A 24,918-nucleotide genomic window follows, 5' to 3' on the forward strand; every position below is an offset into this window, starting at 1 on the left:
TATAATTCCAAAATCCAAATGTCACTGGTATACGTTACATTCCCGAAATAAGAAAAAAAACGCTATCTATAGAAAGATAATTATGTTTCAAACATCAGAGGAAGGCCCCTAAAGAGATAACTCGGCTGTGCAGATAACTGCATCCACAAGCTCTCAAAGGAGTCCTCCAAGATGAGGATTAACCAAAAGATCAGCAGCCCCTTAAATAAACAAAGTGATATTCCATCAGTGGCTCTAGCAATTAATATGTGCAATACCCTTTGGGTACTCAAACATCAATATTCCTCAGTTAAGCACCGTCAACTGGCCAAATTTCAACCAGATAGCTGTATAATTTCAAAATCCAAATGTCACTGGTATACGTTACATTCCCGAAGTAAGAAAAAAAACGCTATCTATAGAAAGATAATTATGTTTCAAACATCAGAGGAAGACTCCTAAAGAGATAACTCGGCTGTGCAGATTACTGCATCCACAAGCTCTCAAAGGAGTCTTCCAAGATGAGGATTAACCAAAAGATCAGCAGCCCCTTAAAGTAATAAAGTGATATTCCATAAGTGGCTCTAGCAATTAATATGTGCAATACCCTTTGGGTTCATGGAAATGAGCTGGTCCTGTCAATTATTGCAAACAAAATAATTGCCCTGAGATTCGTTGCAGAAGAAAACTTCTTTAGTGCCAATCTGGTGTACAGTCCCTTTAATGAAACCGACTCACTTTTTATTTCTTTTGCCTTAGAGTGTAAATGTTAAAATGTCAAAACTACATAAAGAAAATAATGTATAATTAATTTATATTATGTATTATTAGATTTACAATTTCATACTCAAACATCAATATTCTTCGGTTAAGCACTGTCAACTGGCCAAATTTCAACCAGATAGCTGTATAATTCCAAAATCCAAATGTCACTGGTATATGTTACATTCCCGAAATAAGAAAAAAAAACGCTATCTATAGAAAGATAATTATGTTTCAAACATCAGAGGAAGGCCCCTAAAGAGATAACTCGGCTGTGCAGATAACTGCATCCACAAGCTCTCAAAGGAGTCCTCCAAGATGAGGATTAACCAAAAGATCAGCAGCCCCTTAAATAAACAAATGTGATATTCCATCAGTGGCTCTAGCAATTAATATGTGCAATACCCTTTGGGTTCATGGAAATGAGCTGGTCCTGTCAATTATTGCAAACAAAATAATTGCCCTGAGATTCGTTGCAGAAGAAAACTTCTTTAGTGCCAATCTGGTGTACAGTCCCTTTAATGAAACTGACTCACTTTTTATTTCTTTTGCCTTGAGTATAAATGTTAAAATGTCAAAACTACATAAGAAAATAATGTATAATTAATTTATATTATGTATTATTAGATTTACAATTTCATACTCAAACATCAATATTCTTCGGTTAAGCACTGTCAACTGGCCAAATTTCAACCAGATAGCTGTATAATTCCAAAATCCAAATGTCACTGGTATATGTTACATTCCCGAAATAAGAAAAAAAAACGCTATCTATAGAAAGATAATTATGTTTCAAACATCAGAGGAAGGCCCCTAAAGAGATAACTCGGCTGTGCAGATAACTGCATCCACAAGCTCTCAAAGGAGTCCTCCAAGATGAGGATTAACCAAAAGATCAGCAGCCCCTTAAATAAACAAAGTGATATTCCATCAGTGGCTCTAGCAATTAATATGTGCAATACCCTTTGGGTTCATGGAAATGAGCTGGTCCTGTCAATTATTGCAAACAAAATAATTGCCCTGAGATTCGTTGCAGAAGAAAACTTCTTTAGTGCCAATCTGGTGTACAGTCCCTTTAATGAAACCGACTCACTTTTTATTTCTTTTGCCTAGAGTGTAAATGTTAAAATGTCAAAACTACATAAGAAAATAATGTATAATTAATTTATATTATGTATTATTAGATTTACAATTTCATACTCAAACATCAATATTCTTCGGTTAAGCACTGTCAACTGGCCAAATTTCAACCAGATAGCTGTATAATTCCAAAATCCAAATGTCACTGGTATACGTGTACATTCCCGAAATAAGAAAAAAAAACGCTATCTATAGAAAGATAATTATGTTTCAAACATCAGAGGAAGGCCCCTAAAGAGATAACTCGGCTGTGCAGATAACTGCATCCACAAGCTCTCAAAGGAGTCCTCCAAGATGAGGATTAACCAAAAGATCAGCAGCCCCTTAAATAAACAATGTGATATTCCATCAGTGGCTCTAGCAATTAATATGTGCAATACCCTTTGGGTTCATGGAAATGAGCTGGTCCCGTCAATTATTGCAAACAAAATAATTGCCCTGAGATTCGTTGCAGAAAAAAACTTCTTTAGTGCCAATCTGGTGTACAGTCCCTTTAATGAAACCGACTCACTTTTTATTTCTTTTGCCTAGAGTGTAAATGTTAAAATGTCAAAACTACATAAGAAAATAATGTATAATTAATTTATATTATGTATTATTAGATTTACAATTTCATACTCAAACATCAATATTCTTCGGTTAAGCACTGTCAACTGGCCAAATTTCAACCAGATAGCTGTATAATTCCAAAATCCAAATGTCACTGGTATACGTTACATTCCCGAAATAAGAAAAAAAACGCTATCTATAGAAAGATAATTATGTTTCAAACATCAGAGGAAGGCCCCTAAAGAGATAACTCGGCTGTGCAGATAACTGCATCCACAAGCTCTCAAAGGAGTCCTCCAAGATGAGGATTAACCAAAAGATCAGCAGCCCCTTAAATAAACAAAGTGATATTCCATCAGTGGCTCTAGCAATTAATATGTGCAATACCCTTTGGGTTCATGGAAATGAGCTGGTCCTGTCAATTATTGCAAACAAAATAATTGCCCTGAGATTCGTTGCAGAAGAAAACTTCTTTAGTGCCAATCTGGTGTACAGTCCCTTTAATGAAACCGACTCACTTTTTATTTCTTTTGCATAGAGTGTAAATGTTAAAATGTCAAAACTACATAAGAAAATAATGTATAATTAATTTATATTATGTATTATTAGATTTACAATTTCATACTCAAACATCAATATTCTTCGGTTAAGCACTGTCAACTGGCCAAATTTCAACCAGATAGCTGTATAATTTCAAAATCCAAATGTCACTGGCATATGTTACATTCCCGAAATAAGAAAAAAAAACGCTATCTATAGAAAGATAATTATGTTTCAAACATCAGAGGAAGGCCCCTAAAGAGATAACTCGGCTGTGCAGATAACTGCATCCACAAGCTCTCAAAGGAGTCCTCCAAGATGAGGATTAACCAAAAGATCAGCAGCCCCTTAAATAAACAATGTGATATTCCATCAGTGGCTCTAGCAATTAATATGTGCAATACCCTTTGGGTTCATGGAAATGAGCTGGTCCTGTCAATTATTGCAAACAAAATAATTGCCCTGAGATTCGTTGCAGAAGAAAACTTCTTTAGTGCCAATCTGGTGTACAGTCCCTTTAATGAAACCGACTCACTTTTTATTTCTTTTGCCTAGAGTGTAAATGTTAAAATGTCAAAACTACATAAGAAAAATATGTGTACTAAAAATCCTCCATCTATTTGCCTTTAACTACTTTTTGTGATTGTGAATGGGGCAGAATTTTCAAGTGAAGTAAAACAAGGACAGCATTTCCCAAACACAAATCCAACTACAGCATTATGATCCTAGACATCTTAAAGCATGCACATTAAATCCTTCAAAAACAAAGCGTATTCAACATAGAGACTGTCAGAAGAAAGAAAACAATACATGTACATTCACACTGAATTGAATAATGTACATAAATTATCAGATATCAAATACTCACTGTGTAATCAGAAGTCTCCAGGCTACCAAGGGTAGGGGTTTTCTCCAGCTAAAAATAAAAGTACATAGAAATACATTAATGTAATAATAAATAATTATCATTCACTTAAGACCAACATTTTCTATGATAAAACCTAAAACAATAACCTACAACATAAGTCCAAAAAGATTTTTCAAAAACAGATTAAATAAAATTGTAGAGAAACCTGACACAAAAATAAATAGGAGCTGCTAATAATTTAACTAACAGTTCAGCTTAATTCAGCATAATTTTAAACATGTTTTCCAAGTACTTACATTATAACTGATCATGCCAGCTAGAAATGCTTGGTTCTAAATTAGCATATACATGTATATCAAAATGTTTGGTGCAAAATTTTAGAGCAAAACCTATTTAACTTAACAAGAGCTCAATATCTGCTTCTATTAATAAGTGCATATGCACTTATTGAGTTTTTGCTCTTATGGGACAATGTACTTACCATGAAACTGAGCATGCCAGTCAGGATTGTGGACACAGACCAAGCTGGGTTCCAGGTATCAGGATGGAAATCACTGATGCTCAAACACAACCTGCGTAAAATAGAAGATAAGTAGTCAAACACGAGGATAAAAAATAAAATCTGTAACAAAAATCCATTTCAGGTTAACTTGCTTATGAGGAACATTTGATGCTCAAAATGGGACAAAAGAGCTGTGAGAGTGAGACAGCTCGGTATTCAAACGACCCCAGAATTGTACATCCCACTTTAAGACTTGTTTAAGACTTGTTGTAGCAAAAAATGGGACAGCCCCCCTCCCCCCACCCCTACAGAATATCTTTGTCTTGCTGGGGTGGGTCGTATGTCTAAATGGAATAGCTCTTAAAATATATCTTATGTATAATGGCATGTTTTTTTCTATCAAGTAAGTAAGATTATGATCCTACAAAGTAATAGTTATTGGCGTAATCAATGGAAACCCAGTCCCTCTTTGACTCAAACATTATCATTTTTATGTACTTCAACTTGTCCCCACTTAGATGTGACCCTCATACAGCTTTAATAAGAACAAGAGCTGTCACAGTATGTGACGAATGCCCCCGAATGTGACATTGACCTACGAACAAAGTCAGTACATGAAAAGTTGATCTTGCCTTTACGTGTCAATACATATGGCAAGTTATTTTAAATTGCCTCTGAACATAAAAAATACCACCCATACTTGACAACCTACACTTTTATGTCCTTATATTCAGAATTCCATTGTGAATAAACACTTAGTGTATCTTTCACCTTAGAGGTAGGGACATGGGTCTTGCACATGACACGTCATCTTCGTATGTGGAACACATGTAGCAAGTTATTTTAAAATCTGTCCATACAAGGGAAAGTTACAGCCCGGACACCACAACCTATACTCTATGTCCTTATATGCAGCACTCCATTGAAAATAAACACTAAGTGTGAAATTGACCTTTGAGGTAGGGACACGGGTCTTGCATGCGACACGTCGTCTTGGTATGTGGAAAACATGTGGCAAGTTATTTTAAAATCTGTCCATACAAGGGAAAGTTACAGCCCGGACACGACAACTTATACTCTATGTCCTTATATGCAGCACTCCATTGTGAATAAACACTAAGTGTGACCTTGACCTTTGAGGTAGGGACACGGGTCTTGCATGCGCATGTCGTCATGGTATGTGGAACACATGTGGCAAGTTATTTTAAAATCTGTCCATACAAGGGAAAGTTACAGCCCGGACACGACAACTTATACTCTATGTCCTTATATGCAGCACTCCATTGTGAATAAACACTAAGTGTGACCTTGACCTTTGAGGTAGGGACACGGGTCTTGCATGCGACACGTCGTCTTGGTATGTGGAACACATGTGGCAAGTTATTTTAAAATCTGTCCATACAAGGGAAAGTTACAGCCCGGACACCACAACCTATACTCTATGTCCTTATATGCAGCACTCCATTGAAAATAAACACTAAGTGTGAAATTGACCTTTGAGGTAGGGACACGGGTCTTGCATGCGACACGTCGTCTTGGTATGTGGAAAACATGTGGCAAGTTATTTTAAAATCTGTCCATACAAGGGAAAGTTACAGCCCGGACACGACAACTTATACTCTATGTCCTTATATGCAGCACTCCATTGTGAATAAACACTAAGTGTGACCTTGACCTTTGAGGTAGGGACACGGGTCTTGCATGCGACACGTCGTCTTGGTATGTGGAACACATGTGGCAAGTTATTTTAAAATCTGTCCATACAAGAGAAAGTTACAGCCCGGACACCACAACTTATACTCTAAGTCTTTATATGCAGCATTCCATTGTGAATAAACACTAAGTGTGACCTTGACCTTTGAGGTAGGGACACGGGTCTTGCATGCGACACGTCGTCTTGGTATGTGGAACACATGTGGCAAGTTATTTTAAAATCTGTCCATACAAGAGAAAGTTACAGCCCGGACACGACAACCTATACTCTATGTCCTTATATGCAGCACTCCATTGTGAATAAACACTAAGTGTGACCTTGACCTTTGAGGTAGGGACACGAGTCTTGCACGCCACACGTCGTCTTGGTATGTGGAACACATGTGGCAAGTTATTTTAAAATCTGTCCATACAAGGGAAAGTTACAGAGCCGGACGGACAGATGGACGGACGGTGCGATTTTAATATGCCCACCTTCGGGGGCATAAAAAGAGGCTTACCTTGTGTTACACTTGAATCTTCCATTTGGGGTGATCATGTATATACTTGGAGGCTTGAACGGAAATTCCCTTGGGAAAACCAGCTTCCCGTGGTAAGTGCCCCCTGCAAACAGACAGCAATTGTTTTCCTTTGAGATAAGTTTTAAACAGAGAGCAAATCTGTGCCTTTGAAAAGAAGTTCTAAACAGATAGCAAATAATTTTCTTATCATTCACAGTTAAAATTTAAAAATCTGAGCACCAAAGCAAAGGTGGATTTTCAGGAAAGAGAAATAATACAATGGAAACTACAAAGACAAGCCCAGTAGTCATACAAAAGTCATGATCCTGCTATGAGGTATAAGGTTTACTGCATAACGGCACTCAATTAGAGACACACATTGTCATGATTCAATGAAGAAGGATTACATATTCATTAAAATAAATTTATAAGAAAATGTAAATGTCTGGACATCTAAATGAGAAATGAGGCATTTATTTCTGTTCAATATTTGTTTGAAACTCATACAGCATGTCATTGTGAGCTCCTAAGAAACAGCAAATCTCATGGTTGTGACAACTGCACCATAAATATAAAGGGGCTGCATTTTACTCATTTAAGATAAATCATAAAATAGATTGCATTCAGCGTCATTGAAACCCCACTAGCCTTAGTCTACTGTAAGACTTAACATTTAATATTTACATGCATCCAGTACCTACCCTCATAAGGTGAGTTTTCAGGACCAGTTACTACATAGTGCCTGGAAAATACATGTATTGAAATAAATAGCAATTAATTTACAATATTATAAAAACAATTGTATGGAAAAATATATATGGAGAAAAACATCTAACCCTAAGCAGTCAGACAAATGGAGAACATTCTAACAAAGGTTGGTATATTCAGTACTTCTGAATCATTCGTTTCTCCAAAAACATACAGATACATCATAAAAACAGCTGAATGACGATATAAGCAGTTCAACAAGCCATGAAATAAAACATGCAGAATTTCAGCAGGCCTGGAAAACATTTAACCAGTGCAAGACTTGCAGTCTTGTGCTAATTTCCACCACTGGTATAGAGGCAAGGCACCTGACTGCCAGCCCAGGGAATACAGGTTCAATCCCCTGTCTAACCACTACAACTACAAACCATCTTACTAGAGGGATATCAAACAGGGTTCCTGGGTGTCAATGCTATACACTGAACATCCCCACTAGGCCCCACAGCCTAACACGACTGAATCTCTTGATTGGACCAATCCCCATTGACAGAAAGTCAAGTGGCATAGTAGAATGAATGAACAAACCTCCAATGTTTATCAGTTAACTGAATATGTATAGAGTTCTCTTCAGTATTTATTTTTAAAACCATAATTATAATCCATTATGGACATTCAAAACTGTTATGGTTTCATTTGTCATCAATAAGAAGTTTAGATGATCACATTTCTGATCAGTAAGTATAGTTTGATAGTAAAGTTCATTCAAACCATTCTAGAATGTTTGATGGAAGAGGAACAGCCTTCACATAGGGAACTGGGTCTTTCATGATCCGCATGTAATCCTGCCTTAGCCGGGCAGTGGCAGTTGTGTTTACTCTCTTTGAAGACATCTGGAATAAATAAAAATCTTATGTTTAATATAAATGGCCTCAAAACAAAATATTATTTACCGTCTTAAAACTTCCATGCAGGTAAATTACAATGTTATTCACTTATACTGCACGCTATTTATTGAATGTTGCCTTTGACAACATGGTACAATCAGTTACTTGACCCGCAAAGATCATGATTGAAATTCTACATTGATTTGCGATAAAATACTCAGGTATAATCTCAAAAACTTGGGTTGTGTGTACCGTCACTCTTTTTTATAAATAATTGGGGAGTTCAAAATATAAAAACCTGATGCCCATGTTACTTTTATAGCAACATTTAAATCTTGAATGAATGTGTTTGAATACAGGTTTTAAAAAGACAGGTTGCTGCAGGACAGGGACAGTGTGCATAAGCAGATAGAGCACATTGTGAAGAATTAAAACATGGGTTTCACTGAACATGTTAGGAATGGTGTTAAATTGAAGAAAGATAAGATTTAAATCGCTAAATAAGTCAAATTTGTATGAATTTATTGTCAAATTTCAAGCTTTATCAAAACAAAATGCACATTTGATAAGCTTAAGTCTTTGATACTATGAAGGCAGAAGGATACACATGCTGGTCTTCATGAGGGCATAAGCGTGCTTTAAAAAAGGATAGAGTGCAGCACCCGCCCATAACTCTTTATTATAAAATCCTAAAGCCTAAGTCACACATTCAGGATTTTTACTGCTGTCCTTGATAGGACCATTCCCGATTAAAATGTGTCAAAAGTCTGATCAAGATCCTGTGATACGTGGCTGGAAATTCAAACTTTTATTGAAATTTGTAAAAAACATCTATTTAATCATGACGACAATCAGATATTGTTCGGGAGGCGTCCCGATCCAGCCGTTTCCAGCAGAATTCGTCCCGATTATCCCGTTCTCAATCCGATTTGTATCTTTGTCATGGTAAAAAACGACCGAATCTGTCCCGACAGCGTCCCGATTCACCCGAATGCGATCCGACAGAGATCAGACAGTGACCAGACAATGAACCGACGCTGACGGCAAGATCTGGACGCAATCTGGACTCAATCGGCAAGAAACGGCAATGCAAAATTTTCTCCAGATCATGCCAATTCCACAGGACACTGACCAGACAACACAGGACATTGTTACGATTTTGATCCGATACAGCAGAATCTGTCACGACATAGTCACGATTGTAATCTGACTAGACAAAATCGGCTGAGTTTCCCGAATGTTCCGGGATGCACCTAACTGTCGGGAGTGCTTGGCCGACCTCTCCGGACCATTCCCGATCCGTAGGACTCTGTTACGAACATATACGACTGCGTTCAGACAATGATAGGACATGCCAGATCATTGAGGATAGTAATCCGACTTTTTCGCTTTTCGTATCGTAGCGCTGTCTGATCTCAAACGGGAGCCATAATCGGCACTGTGTGAACGCCGCATAACACATTTGTGTGTTGTAAAAGGTTTTATTTTGAATTACTTTAAATAAATAGTAGTTGGAAATTAATGGAGAAACTTTAGTGTAGAATATTTATAAAAGTGATGAATTTGAAGTTTATATTTCCTGGTCCAGTTTGAAATTCTTAATGAAACCTCTGTTTATTATCAGGAATGAATCAAGCCATGCTTTCACAAGACAAGTTAGTTATTAAAGTAAACCTTGGTGAAAAAGTGCACGGAGTGTGTGTTGGGTAAACCAACCAACAACCGCAGGAACACTAGCAAAGCGCCTTAAAAACTGAGCTAACAATTGGGCTGATTCTTACCTACACACATTACACATCTTTTCCCGTTAACTCTTAAAGCTGATCGAGGCACTATTGCCTTTCAGTTATACTCCTGATACAAGTAAACCTAAGAGGCCGTGTTCTCAGTCAGAGGTTCAAACCAATGACCACCAACACACAAGCATTACCAACTGAGCCAACTGGGTGACTGGTTCTTACCCACAAACAATACACTTCTATCCCCCAATTTGTCCATATAAACAGCGGCTTCAGAGTATTTGACGATTTTTGTTTTGGTTACTCTTCCCGTCCATATCCCATTTGTTGTTTTCCTAGCCAAGAAAACGACAGATCCCAGAGCTAAGTATATTGAGCAGAAAGATAACGGTCACCTACTAGATAGTTTCAAAATGGTGATGCTTTGTTGACAGAAGTCGATCTGAATAAGTGTTTCATGAAACACAAAGTTTAAGTTCAATAAGAGTATTGGCTAAAAAATAATTTAAACATATGTGTTTTTCATTTAACAATGCAGTGTTAAATATTGTGGAGTTACAGTTGAAGAATAGATTTCACATTGGTTTGGAACAATCTACTTGTGGCTTTTAGAAAACAAAATGAAATCCAAATGTTAAAAAAGTTGCAGAAACGTGCATTATTGTGACTATACCCCAATTAACCCCAATGGCAATCCAGGCTAGTCTAAAATAATAGATGTGTTATACGGGATTCTTCCAATCCCTAACGTCTAAACAGGTTTGAGCAAAAACAGGGGGATGTGAAAAATATTGATATTGTATTTAGAGAAGTATTTTATGTTTGAAATAGAAAATTCGCAAAAGTGGCGACAACTTTTCAAATTTGGTGAATTTATGGAGACAATGATATTTTTTTGAAAATATTTTCTTAAAATGACGTAAGCAATGCCCATGCGGCCTGCATGATAATCGATTCTGTCACTGTCATACGTCAAACGCATCTGCTGGTGCCACAACAAATCTGATAATTAGGGCAAGCAGTCACGGCCCAGTCAACACCTCGCTAAGTAATTATTGCAAAATTTTATTGATTCATAAATTAACAATGCCATCCTTTAACTAGTATGTTTCTTATTAGCAAACAAATTTAAGATTTAGCTCAACAGCTTTGTTGTTGCGTAATTAACATGTTAGTTTTAAAAATGCCACTCATAGAATTTTAGGTTGTCGGAAAGACACGTGATATGCAAATTTCGTAATGGCGTTTATGCCCTAAAAATATATTTGCTTTCAGTTTTGTCACAATTTGTAATTGCTATAAATACAGCAATTTAGGGGTTTAGAAAGTATTAAAAAGATAAACAGAAGTCATTGGGTATGCTTACAAATAAATACAACTACATCCCATTTGATAAGACTTCCAATAAGTTGGCTGGAATAAAGAGTAAACACTAATTTATTCGGACAGTATGGCCTTAGTTGGACAATGTATATTTCTTTGAAGTTTCCATTTATTTGAAGTTTATCTCATAATTTCATTCTTTAATTCTATGACACTTTTGTATGCAGGCATTAAACTGAAATCATCGTATTGATGTATATGATGCATTTTTGGCAATATTTCATTTTTTTTATTTATATACTTGTCCATATATTTTGTCAATAGAATAACAATTTGCTAATATCTTGTGCTTCATGTACAACAATATTATATTATGTTCTACACAAAAATGTGCTAAGTGAATGCAATTATTTTACCATGTAAATGCAAATATATTTTGCACAAAACAAGCATAAAATGCATTAAAACACAGGATTTACCTTTCCTATAAAACGAAACTCGACTGACACATTAAAAAATCGTAAAAAAGATCTGTCAACGTACAATTATTTGGACTACAATCCATGCTAGTCTAAAATAATAGACGTGTTATACGGGATTCTTCCAATCTCTAACGTCTAAACGGGAATGTGCAAAAAATGGGGGTGTTTTAAAAATATTGAAATTGTTTTAAATGAAGTATTTTATGGTTGAAATTGATCATAAAGAGTTATATTCATATTTATCCATGCAAGTGAAATGTTATTTTGCACTAAACAAGCATTTAATGCATTAAAACAAGTTGTTTACCTTTCCAATAAAACGAAAGTTGACTGACACAGTAAACAATTATGCGAAGGGGAACAACTCGATACAATCGTAATAACTTGGCCTCCTCCGACAAAGCTTCGAGAAAGACCTCGTTACACAATCGTAGCAACTCGGCCATGGCCGAAATGTTCCGAGCGATTTAAAACTGTGCCCTGAAGCCTTGCAGGTGCCCGTCATGTATATATCGTTATGTTTTGCCAGAATGAAATGAAGAAAAGCCGTCAAACTCATAATTATAAGTTGGATATTTATTTTTTTTGTACGGAACTAATATAAAATAACATTATCTGGTAATATTTCTTGTTCTTATGATATTTTATAGACGCTATATGCTTTAACCCGGAATCCTGATCGGAACAATTACCCACTTTTTATACTAAACAATTTGTACGTGAAGGATTTGCCATATCAAAAATCTAAAAAAATCCGTCAACGTACAATTATTTGGACTACAATCCATGCCTGCCTTAAAATGTGAGGTTGACCTTGGAAGAAATGTGTGCCCAGTGTGGGGATTGTACTTATGAACACTGCTAGCCCTAGCCTGGCACTTTTTCAAATGAGTTTACCATGCAGCTGTAACCCATACACCTACCTACCTTGTGTCTACCTTGTGTCTTCTAGGGAAATGTTTAGCCCTTTAGGCTAGTTGATCCCTTTAGACTACTTCTATGCAAATCTCCACTCCGATCTGATTTTGTTTATCAATGAAAATATTGAAATTTACTCCAGTCTGATTTTTTGCTGATGAAATTAATACACATCACTTAGATCAAAACGGTTGTGTGCCCATAACTTATCCAGTTGTGATTTAAAACTGTTCACGGTGCTGCATGTAACAATATTATGTGGAAGGCCGTTCCAAATAGATATAGTACGATGTCCAAAAGAATTTAATCGAATAGACTTGTGAGCTTTAGGCATTGCAAGCTACACGCTATATTATAATAAAACTTACTTTAGACTGATGGGAATAAGACAAAATCATAACAAATGGGTGTCCAAAAAAGAATGTAGGTCGGCCAAGTAATGAAATAAATTATCTTATTAAATCATGCAAACCTAACAACTACTTCGTGTCACAAATGTTAACTTACGATTCGAAAGTAATCGGTTTAAAAACTAAAAAGAAAATTTCCATCGGGAAAATGAGAAAGTGAAAAAAATCCATATCTTACCCTTTTAAAGTTATAAATGAAGGATTTTAAATACAAAACTGTAACCGAAGTGTTTTTAAATACTTCTTTGTTGCGAATCAAAGTCAACTGTCACAAAAGAACAACAACATTTTAGAGGAAATAATCTGACATCTGCTGAGATTTTCAGTTAACAGGAAGTGGTAGTTGGTATACGGTGCGGGGTGATACAGGAACCAGTGGCGGTCCCTAGACTTACCGAATACGATTATTTACCGAAAGACGGATAGAATTACCGAAATACGCATGAAAGTTACCGAAAGACACCTTCTAATGCATTTAATTTATTGTTTTTATATTAATATTATACGAATACATTACCAAACCAAATTTTAGAGAAAAATATTAAAATATAATGATGTAATAGGCAGTTGAAATTTCAGTGTTCGAGATCGAATTCCGCGTGCCGACTCGCCAACCGAAAGACAGATAAAAGCTTCCAAAATAATCAATTATTCCTATTAATGATGATCTCATAATATTCATATAACTAAAACACACTCATAAAAATGAAAAAGTTCATGAAAATATTTACTAATTGTTCAATTGAATAAAGACAATATGTCAGTGAAATAGTTGTCTCCCTTCGCCAACCGAAAGACGATTTAACACAGGTAAAAATAACCTATTAGTTGTTGTATTATGAAAATGATTATGAATTTGGATTCAAATAATAGCATTTATATTCTTATGGAAATGTTAGATCAATATACAACATTTGAAAGTATTTTGGGATATACCAGGGGCGGATCCAGGATTTTGGGTTAGGGAGGCGTAACTTTTAATCACTCTAAAGGTTGCACTAGCAGATCCAGGGGCATACCTATAGTTCTAATATCATAACGAGGTTTCTTTTAGTTTAGAGTTGTCATTACATACTTCGACCAACAGTGTGGCCATACCACGTGACTCGTGACGTCATTTTACGCTAATAATTGGAGGAAGAAAGTTATCGTACGTTCAGTATTTATCTCTCTGATTCGAGGCAAATATCCACGGCGCTTGAAGAAATCCGTGATATTTAAACGACAAACATATGCTCCAATTGCATCATATCTACATGCATGGTGGAACAGTGAACAAGTCATATTTGCCTAGATCAACCAATTTAAAATTGCTTACCTTCTTTCTTTTTCTTTGTTGCTAAAGAAACTGTGCAAACTCTTCTGTTTCTTGGGGCGTTTGGGACTTGACGGCGCAGCCATATTTGTTGTCGTATAAATGTACCCAAAGGAAATTAATTGACTGATGTGTTTGTTTGTATGGGTTTTACGGTGCATCAACATGATCATGTTATATAGTGCCGAATTATTACAGTAAGGGAAGGCGGGAACGTTTAAATTGCGTGCACTCTGTGTTGTGTACGAGTACATCTCAAAAGGCAATGTTGTATAAAGATACGCGAGCGAAGCGAGCGAAGAAAAAATAGGAAAATATAGTATATTTTATTGTTTCCATACCAAAGAACATGTAAGCTCCGGGAATTTTAGGGGGGGGGGGGGCGTGCGCCGGGTGCGCTAGTGTATTCTTTAAATATTGCCTTTGAAATAGATCGAAAATGTCGCTAAAATCATTTTCTTTTAAACTAACTTAGAAACTAACTTAGATCTACAATATAATTCAGGGCTTTCAAGTTTTAATTTTTGTTTATATGAAAATTGAAAAAAGAAGTTTTTAAACTGCGAAGTTCTCATCATCAGAATTAGCTTACTTAGGCCACTACTTTTATATAAATTGGTTTACAAAACCGGCGGGTCTAATTTTCCGAAAAGTACAAACAAAAAAAAAAAATCACTTTTTTTTCAATTTTTTTTTCCCGACCGTATTGATTTTGGTGCGAAACGAAAGAAAAACGAACAGATAAGAGAACGAATGCAGTAGATCTCGACTGGTTTGTTGTTCAGTAGCCGTTATGGCCAATTTATAGTGATAGCATGTGAGCCAGTCAACTGTTATGGCAGCGCCATTGGCAGTGGCGGAATTGACGATAGCAGTCATTCTTTGTATAAAATAATTAATTAAAATATGCAGGAGTTGTTAAAGTAACAATAGCAATAAACACTGGAAAATTTAACAGCAGATACAAACAATAACTGTCACGTGATTGTTGTTTTTCCCCGCCAATTTAGGTCATGAAAATATTGTTGTTTATAGATAAAAAATGAAAGTGTCAGCGGCTGCCATCGAATTAGTAGACACAAATATCTGTAAATTTTGTGTGAGAAAAACGTTTTTTTTAACATTTTATGGTTAAATATCAAATAACAGTGCACTAAGTGTGAGTGGTGAAATCGAAAGTAAAATTTCTAAGTTGACACCGGTGACCTAGTTTCACAAGTTCGGTCGGTGGTGTTTATGGATTTTAAATCACAAAATGGTTTGGAAATACTTGTCAATGAGTCAATGCAAAGCTTGTGTTTATTCTAGATTACATGTTTATTCATGTTTGGGTTAATATAGAGTAAAAACAATGAAAGAGTTGAACACATGTGCCAATGACATTTACTAATGCCAGGAGTTGTGTGCAAAACATCTAGATAAAACAACACGGAAAACTATTTTGAATAAATCCATTTCAATTTGTAATGAACTTGGTATTTCACTATAAATGAGATTTGTTGTTGTAACCAAGGAATACTCTTTAAAATGAAAAATAAAACAAACATGAAGTATTGATGCCCTGTGAACGCATGTATACACAAAATGGCGGAGTTGGGAGAAGATGAAAATATTCGATACATAATTATGGGTTTCTCTGTTACTATCATTGGTACATAAAGTTAAGTCACATGCTAGATTTATTATTTTGCTATGTGATTTGTATGTACTGATGTGGTAATTTGCTGCAAGATTTGAATTTGAAATGGATTTGGTAAACATCCCATGGTAAATATCCCGGTCCGATAATATCCGAACTTAGCATGGATCGGGTTACACACAACTAGGACCCCGCATGGTAAAAGTTATTAAAACTCAAATCTAGGTTTAGTTTGGTTTTTAGTTTTTCAGGAATTGTTTTCACAATATTAAAGCTCAAATGTCTTCATAATATGTTACTTCCTTATTTACAAAATTGGTAATTATTCAATTTATTGACATTTTCCAATATTGAAAAAACTGAAACAAAGTTTAGAAAATGTAATGTATTGTTTTAATACAGTGCAATTTTTGTGTATTTTAATGCGTAAAATTCGCCTTCTCTTTTTTCCAATTTAATATTGGTCAGTTTTTAAGTGTTCTGCATTCACTTTTGCTTTAGCATACCCTTAAAGCTAAACAGATGTCTTGCTGAGTGATATTCAATGTTGTTGTTGTATATGACCTAATCAAAGGCATTGATGCCCAAATCAGCTGATTATAGACATAGAAAAACAGTTAAAATGTCATTCTGTGAGAGAGCAGCTTTAAAGGTAAAGTACATAAATGTTCAAAATGTCAATGATATTAAGTAGGAGAGCATTTTACTTGCTTTTACATGAAGAAATAATGATAACTATACTCAATATATTTTTTAAAGATACAAGGTTAATTAAGGTATATGTCCTGTCAAACCACATATGATTGTAAAAGGACTTGTGTTTGGCACTGTATTTTTTACTGTATAAAGGCGGAAAGGGTTGGCTGTAAGGGGATGGAGGAGGCCAATTATTAAAGCAAGTTTATTATCAAAATCTAACAACATATCATCGTAGTGTATGGTTTGCAACTTTTGGGAAAATGTCAATTTGAAAGTTGTTTATAAATTATAAATGTTAGATATAATGACTTGAATCAATGCCATTATATTTCTGTTTTGTGATCATGTTTTAACTATTTGAAAAATAAACACCAACTTTGAACTAAGTCTTTTCCAATTTACATGCTTTAATAGGAAAATATACCAGAAACGTACATATTGTGCATGGCGTGTGTTTTCGTCGAAACGATATAAAAAAAAATAATCACATAGTCTTGGCCAAGGACTAGGCGCCGGTTCACGAAAAAATTGCAGACAATGATGAGCTCTAGAAGTGTAAGCCATTTGTATGAAAGAACGCATCTAGTCCAACCTCGTTGACTTGAACTCCCAGGAAACGGCGAAAGAATCGAGCTAAGCGGGAAGGCCTTTACATCCAGTTCGAGCCAACAAGGAGTTCGAGCCAACGGGAGTGAGACAATTCGGCCTACTACCAAATCGGCCACTTAGACGTTTCGGTCCCTTAATTAAACGGACTCGAGACGTTTCTGCCCCTTACTGATTTTCAACAGAGACATTTCGGCACATTCATTTTATTTTATTTTGAATTTTGTCGGACCTTATAAACGCGTTGTTGTGCTACATTTATGGCATTGTGTGTTGGACTTTGTTAATAATTGTAATGTCTGATCCGGATTTGTGTATTGAGTGTGATAAGGTTGTGAGGCCGCTACAACATGCCATCACCTGCCATGTATGTGACCGATGGCAGCACCGAGTCTGCGATACAGGAAGGTGTTAGCTAATTAATTATTCTCCATCTTAAAAGCATCTTCAGGGAAGATTACTTCAAAGCAAGGAAACAGTTACCTTAAGAACAGTCTGCAAGCCCTGTAGTGCTACTGGAACGAGAGAAGGGTTGGTACCTATCGATGTAAGTATAAACTAAAATAACATCACTATGCATATATATTAAAGTATTCATTAGTAAGTTATCGACATATCAAAACAATTGTAAACATTTTGGTAAACCATATTTTAAATATGAATTTTAAACGAATCAAACATACTTTGAACAGAATATATGTGTTCGTATTCGTCTATTATTTATTTTCAGTCACCAGTACGCTATGTTCTGGAGTGTGACGTTCGCTCTGGACTACAGCACCGGAAGTTCTGCATCGACACCTAGTCGCCCCGAATCAACCACTTCACCGGTTCGCAGTTCGCCACAGCGGAATCTTTCGTTGTTGACACTTAAACTGAGGATCTGCTCTAGATGCAACCTACATCGTAGGTCCCAGCCTCAACGACAGTCGCAAGCAGCTATTCGATGTACCCAGAGACGGGACTGTTGACACAACTTAAGCCATGAAAGGTAAATTTCATGTTAAGACAAACATGTGCGTTGTATTATTTGTATCATAATGAATGGCATTTTTATGCAAAATTAATCTTGTATACTTCCATGCCAATTAAATAACTTAAAATGTTGGTCGATAGGAGAGTCTATGCCGTCCTGCTGCGTCGTTGACGAGGTGGAGTACAAGGTCGTCGACAAGGGCTTCAATCTGAAGCGACAGAAGCTGGTGTCATAGTACTGTGTCAATGTATGTTTATAGGTATTCAACTGATTTCAGCCAGTTCTGCGCCACGTCCATCACCTGGGGCTGAAGGCAACACACGAGCGACGAGAGGAGCTGTTGGCGCTTTCATTCCTACCAGGACACCACATTGGACACGCATTTATGAAACTTAAAGACCGGGCAGATGTGAGTTCTACCCAGACGAAAAACTCATCGCATACGTTAAGGGCCAGTGAATGGAGAGCCCCCTCTGGAACATCACTGAGTGGTCCGTCTACCGCAGACCATAAAAACCAACAACGACACCGAAGGTAAATACAAGCCGACTGCTGTTAACATTTATTCACCCTTTCGCCCATATTACTTTCGGTTATAGCATTCAATAAAATAAAAATAAAATCCATGTAACTTTATTTTTTGTTCGAACTTGAAATCCTTAATTGGCATGTTTTGGTTTAAATTGTATTGCGTCTATGCAATTTCAAGCTGGTATCGCCGTTTGAACTTTTCCGCCGCTCAGTCAACGCTCCAGTTCTACGTTTTACTGACCCTGCTGTTGAGGGAATCGAAGATGGTGAAGCTTACTCATCAACTCGTGTCGGAGGCAGCTCTTGGCCTTCAGCTTAGAGACATGCAGACATTGACGCCAGGATTATGTATGAGTGGGACGCATATGACACGCATGTGGTCACGTGCGAGGAATTTTAGAGAAATGTTGGTGCCATTTACGGCGGGCGATAGGTTGATACAGTTTAAGACAGTGTATTTGATATTTAACACATAGCAATATGCCGAATAGGTAACCGTTTCAACTAGGGGCCGATTTGTCTGGTAGCCGAGCAGACGGGGTTCAGCTCAATTAATGATGGTATATTTTGATGGGCAACGTAAATATAAAAGGAATATATACATTGACTGTTAAGTTCTAATCTGCTATAACTGTTTAAAAAACGAACGGCAATAAGACATCTTTGAAGACGCACTCTTACTCCCAAAGGTGATTTACTATAACTAATAATATTGTTTTAGTATTCCAATAAGGATGAAATATTGTCGAAAACAATGGGTTGTTTAAGGATACCGAGTTTTATATGAAAGAAATTGGCATAACACATGGTATTTTTACCTTATGAGACTATAGTTGACCACAGTAAATCTTATAGCATTCGCCAATCATTTAATATTTCATGCGCTTTCTGTTTTTAAATATGTTGAGTTGAACCGTTACGAATCTTGTTATCAGTGAATAATATTTTTCAAAAATGCATTATTTAGGTAGAAGTAAAAGGTTTATCAGTCAAATTTGATTTTTGTTATACATGTGTTATGTATTGATTTTGAATAAGAGTGACTATTTAAATACATGGCGAGAAAGGCGGAACATATGAAAAGAGCCGTTTCGCGGATGTTTCTTGATACGTTTAGATGAACTAAATCTGATACAGCAATTAGACAGATATGAGAAGTACTGAAATGCTATTAATACAAGAAAATACTTAAAGAAACCACCTGATTAAACTGTTTCGACTTGATACAGCATGTGCAAAGTCGCTAATGTTTGCGATGGTATTCTAGCCAGCTCCTGAACGGGGAAATTAAATCACACTAAATATTCTTAAAATTTGGTAGGGCGTAGGGCGGTTGGTCTCGGTGACCTTCACCTTAGATCGTCGTTAAACCGCAATTTGGTTTAGTCCTTATTTAAGTCTGCTCGGCACAACTTAATTTGACGGTCTCTGCGACATTAACAAATAATCAGTAAACGGAGTACGAAAACGCTATGAACATGTTTTAAGGTCAATTTTCTTGACCCAATCCGTGACCCTGATCCCTTTTGAATTTTGATACGTTATGAGCTCGGGTCTCTTTTTTTGCACCATCACCCAAACGCATGCACTTGTCATTAGAGTTCGGCTTATTTATTCACTGTGAAATTATTTGTTGTCATAATAAGGCGATATTGGTCTAAAAGTTGCGGACGGACGGACACTCATGATTAATAGTGGTCGCGAGGTCTTTCGCTTGCATATAGAGTAACTTTCGTGTTTTGTATGGTGGGTTTCGCTACGATCAGCATATCTCAAAAGTGCCATTATATAGTTTTTACCTTAACCGCACACCGATTAAAAATCCAAATATGTTGCAAGTGATAGCTAGGACTTTGATGCACCAGTCAATTGTAACCACGGACTCCCAGGTCCGGGGTTATACCGAGGAATACCGGGGGAAAGGGTCGTGTTTTTACCTTTCAGGTGGCCCCGCAGTGTCGGAGGAAAGCGGTGGTTTTGTCTTCGCGCAAACTATAGCAGGAAATGAGCCTAACCTAAGGCATTTTTGATGCGGGGACATTTGGCGGGGGTTTTACCATCAGTTCGTCCCCATAGGATGGAGATTTCAAGGTCCCCGCTATTTCTCCGGACGTGGGGCCGTGGTAACAATTGACTGGTGCATTACAAGACCTTTTGAATGCTGGATTGAATAATCATGTTTTATTCCGGATCATGCTAGGCCACCAACGCGTTCGAATCCAGGTATTGGCAGAAAAAGGCAAATTGCGCGGTAATATTTTTTTCTGGTAACAAATTAAAAATAATGCAGATGAAGTATAACATGCTTGCAGAGGACACTTAGACATGCCAGGCCATCGCTCTCCTCTGTTTTGGGTTCTTTTTCTTCATAATAATAACAGAAGTGATTCCATATGTATTTAATATGCGTACTTGTGACAGAGTTGGAAAGTGTAAACAAATGTATTTTTCTACTGCTCTTGTAATTCACTGGATAAATACTACTCAATATAACTTCTGTTAAACAAACACTCGGACTTTGGTGAATTACTTGTTTAAATTTTTCTATCAAATTGTTAAGCACGAAATGTTTTATATAAGCATTCTAGATTTACCTTTAATTGCAAAATAATTCACTACTACTGTCTAACAATCATTTATCTTTTTGTTCACATTTTATTTTTATGCTTCTCGCTAAATTTTACCTGTTTCCTCGTAAACTGTTTGTATGCTATAGGCATTATTGCCTGAATGCATTAAAAGTTGTTGTTGTTGTTTGGTGTTTTAGACCTATAGGGTATGAGGTATGACTAGGCATGTGCATGTATTAATGAGAAAGTAAAATTAAAGCCTGTAAAGCTGCACTCTCACAGATCGAACGTTTTGACAACTATATTATTTTTGTCTAGGAATGAGCCAATTTATTCGAATATCCAAGGAAACCAGTCATTTAAGACCGATGTCAAAACATTCGATTGCACATTTAATATTTAAGTTAAAAAAATGATGTTTTATATGCATTTTCTTTAACCGTTAGTAAACTTAAGAAAACTCATTTTGGAATGGAAATATGAAATATGCGATCTGATTTTTTGACAGCAGTCTTTTATCACTGGTTTGCAGATATTCAAGCAAATATTTGCTGATCATTCCAAGACAAAAAAATAAGTATTAATAATTTTTTTAATTAATTGAATTTTGCAGAGTCAGACGTAACCAGTGGCAACTGCAGTGCCAGATACTGTTGTTCTGGATCCTTGACTCTGGCAGCCCCAGTTGCAGAAACTTTTGGTAAGAGGCATTTAAAGGGACTTACTCATAGATTTAAAGCTGCACTCTCACAGATTGACTGTTTTGAAAACTTCTTTATTTTTTGTTTAAAATTAGCCATTTTGGCGTACATGTCTGTAAACCATTGAAATTAGACTGCTGACAAAATTTCAGACTGCAGTTTTTCATATTTATGTTAAAAAATTGATGTTTTATACCCGAAAGCATTACAAACGCTTATATAAATATAAATATGAGCTTTTGGCAGGTTTGCATACAATTGAGATATGTTCTATTGGAGTTATCTTAAATGCCTGAATAGAAGTCATTGCTACCAAAATAAAAAAAATAACGTTCTAAACATAAAGTAAAAGTTATAACTGTCAATCTGTGAGAGTGCAGCTTTAAAGTCCTCAACAATGTTTTTGAATTTTCGAGGTCGAGTGACATATTCTTTTGTTGCAAGGTTTTGGCATCCTTAGAAGGCATACATAGCTATTTTTTTAACTTTGTTAAAATCAACAACATGATTAACGACATCGTTGTTAACTTTTAGAAGGAGATTATTTGATGTGCTCACATATTTAAACAAAAACAAGTATGGCTGAACCAATTGTCCCAAATCCTTAAATACTGCAGATCACAAGTGTGTCCATTAATCTTTCAGAGCAGAATTAAGTGATTTCAAAGTTAACAATGGTGATGTTGACATTGTTGTTACCGGGTAACTTAAACAAAACTCACAATTGGCCCATTATCATAATTTGTTTTGTATTCCTGTCACATGTTGAAGTTATCTTCTTTTTTTCATTCATTTGAATACCTTCACAGTACCCATTTACAATGACTCCTTTAACTCAGCTACTGAAGATTTTACTTTTTTTTTAATCATGCACGCTTCTTGGGAAATTTGCAAGCTTGTCTTTCTGCAAACATACATCATGAACACACAAATAATTGAAGGAATCTTTTAATTATTCTGATTTCATTATGATTCAAATCTCCACACATGTATTTCTAGGTCACTACTGCCCTATTGGAAGCCTTGAAGAAATCCGATACGACTCAGGGGTGCGTTTCAATAAAGATTTTTATCGGTAGTTGAAATTATCTTAGTGTCATAGTTTCATTATTTTAATACATATTTGAGTGAATTGAACTCGAGTCAGCATTGAAAATGAACACCAAATTGAGTAAATAAAAATAATTGATGTGCATGTATTGTTTGTCTTTATACAGGTTTAAGAGAATTGAAGTTACGACTAAAATCCTTTATTGAAACGGCCCCCTGGCACGTACCAAGACGAGACATGACCATCCACTTGCAAAGAATGTCCAAAGGGTCACTTCTGTGACAATACTATTGCCCCGTTGGTGCTGTTCATATGGATAACCAAGCGTCAAATTTAAAACCAAGCGGAAAAGAGGCATCTATATGGGAACATTATGCAAATGGGCTGGGTTTAAATTCCAGCTGGTTTTTAAAAAAAACAGGCGTAAAATAAACCAAGCGTCAAAAAACCAAGCGTCAAAAAACAAGCGTCGAAAAACCAGGCGTCAACAAAACAACAGGCGTCAAAAGTTGGCATTACTTGAACACAACCAGTTTGAGTTAAGAACAATTTATAGTTTGGAAAACAGGACAATAAAACATTGTTTAATATATTTTCTTAAAAAAGGCACAGCTGAAAATGTTATTTTTTTACACATTTTTACTATCACTTATTGTTTTAAGAGTTCATATTCTGTGTTTAATTTGTTTTCGACAGAATGAACCTTGTTCCGTTATCGCCCTATTTAGTTCTGCTTCTGTTGGTGATTCCGCTTCATTCTTATTGCACCATCTGGGAACGTAATCTAGCTGTAAAAATAACTTTAAATGTATTTATTCAAATGATGATTTCCTGATCTATAGCAATGATTACAAGAGGGATGTAATTGTTAGAAGATAATTAATAGTTTTACCTCATGCCTACATGGTTTTATATTTGTAAATTATAAAAGGAATAAAGTTTCAAAGGTGAAACTAAATGAAATAACAGTCAGCAACCCACTATTTTCAGCATGTTCTTTAGTTTTCCAACTTTCCCCATCAAATCTTGTTGGTCACAGGATCCTCATCTTTGTCACAGACACAATATTGGCCATCTATGGTAATTAAATATGATCATAAGGCACACACATACACACCCACATGATCATCAATAAATAAGTGAAGATCATGCTCAGGCTTAACACTATATAAAGAAGAGTATATATAAAGTTAAATGCAGCTTATACTTTCATGTATTAGACCACGCTCACTCTAATCCAACCAATCGGCATTCGCTATTGCATTGCTCCATTTCTCATATACACGTTGTATAATCAGAAGTATATATACAACTCCTAAAACACGATTTCTTCGAGGCAAAATGGATCACATTTGATGAACAGTTAAGCATGAAATTGTATTCATAGGCCAAGAAAAATAATCTGTAATTTATCAGGCACCTTTTTTTTAAAACGTCTTTCATGGTTTAATAATAATCATTGAATATACTTTAAAAGCATGTTTTGGTTGTAGGTATCTGTTTCGTCTCAATGAAACCTTAATACTGTAAACAGCGGGTATATAAGATAAAGAACAATAAAAAACGATCCAGGGCCAGTTGCAAATTGGTTATATTGATCATGGTGAATTCCGTCTAAAATGTAATATTAGAAGTATAATGACACAAGTATAGCTATCTAAACCCTTACTCAAGCCGTTTACGACACAACTTTTACACTCACCAGGTAGGGGTCGGGGCATTGGTGTATGTGTACTGCGGTGTATCTTCCGGTATATAAATATCAAGTAAACTTTATCCCACAAAGACCCCCTCCCAGTGCACCAACCAACGT

At 36.0% G+C, this 24,918-nt stretch overlaps 1 protein-coding gene and 1 long non-coding RNA gene across 2 annotated transcripts; one reads left to right on the forward strand and one right to left on the reverse strand.

The window, feature by feature from the left end:
* Positions 1-3,781: 3,781 nt before the first annotated feature.
* Positions 3,782-13,359, reverse strand: LOC128202950 (ubiquitin-conjugating enzyme E2 J2-like). Its single transcript, XM_052904148.1, has 6 exons — positions 13,196-13,359; positions 8,030-8,151; positions 7,255-7,295; positions 6,554-6,656; positions 4,320-4,410; positions 3,782-3,886 (listed from the first exon to the last, which is right to left on the reverse strand). Exons 2-6 carry the CDS (start codon positions 8,149-8,151, stop codon positions 3,827-3,829), a joined length of 417 nt encoding a protein of 138 aa, XP_052760108.1. The 5' UTR covers positions 13,196-13,359; the 3' UTR covers positions 3,782-3,826.
* Positions 13,360-15,164: 1,805 nt separating this feature from the next.
* Positions 15,165-23,951, forward strand: LOC128203261 (uncharacterized). The gene is made up of 4 exons (XR_008255904.1): positions 15,165-16,169; positions 21,967-22,053; positions 23,054-23,103; positions 23,272-23,951. It is a non-coding gene; the product is annotated as an uncharacterized LOC128203261 (long non-coding RNA).
* Positions 23,952-24,918: the final 967 nt, after the last annotated feature.

Source organism: Mya arenaria, chromosome 9, assembly GCF_026914265.1.
Source record: "Mya arenaria isolate MELC-2E11 chromosome 9, ASM2691426v1".
Classification (NCBI taxonomy): Eukaryota; Metazoa; Mollusca; class Bivalvia; order Myida; family Myidae; genus Mya; species Mya arenaria.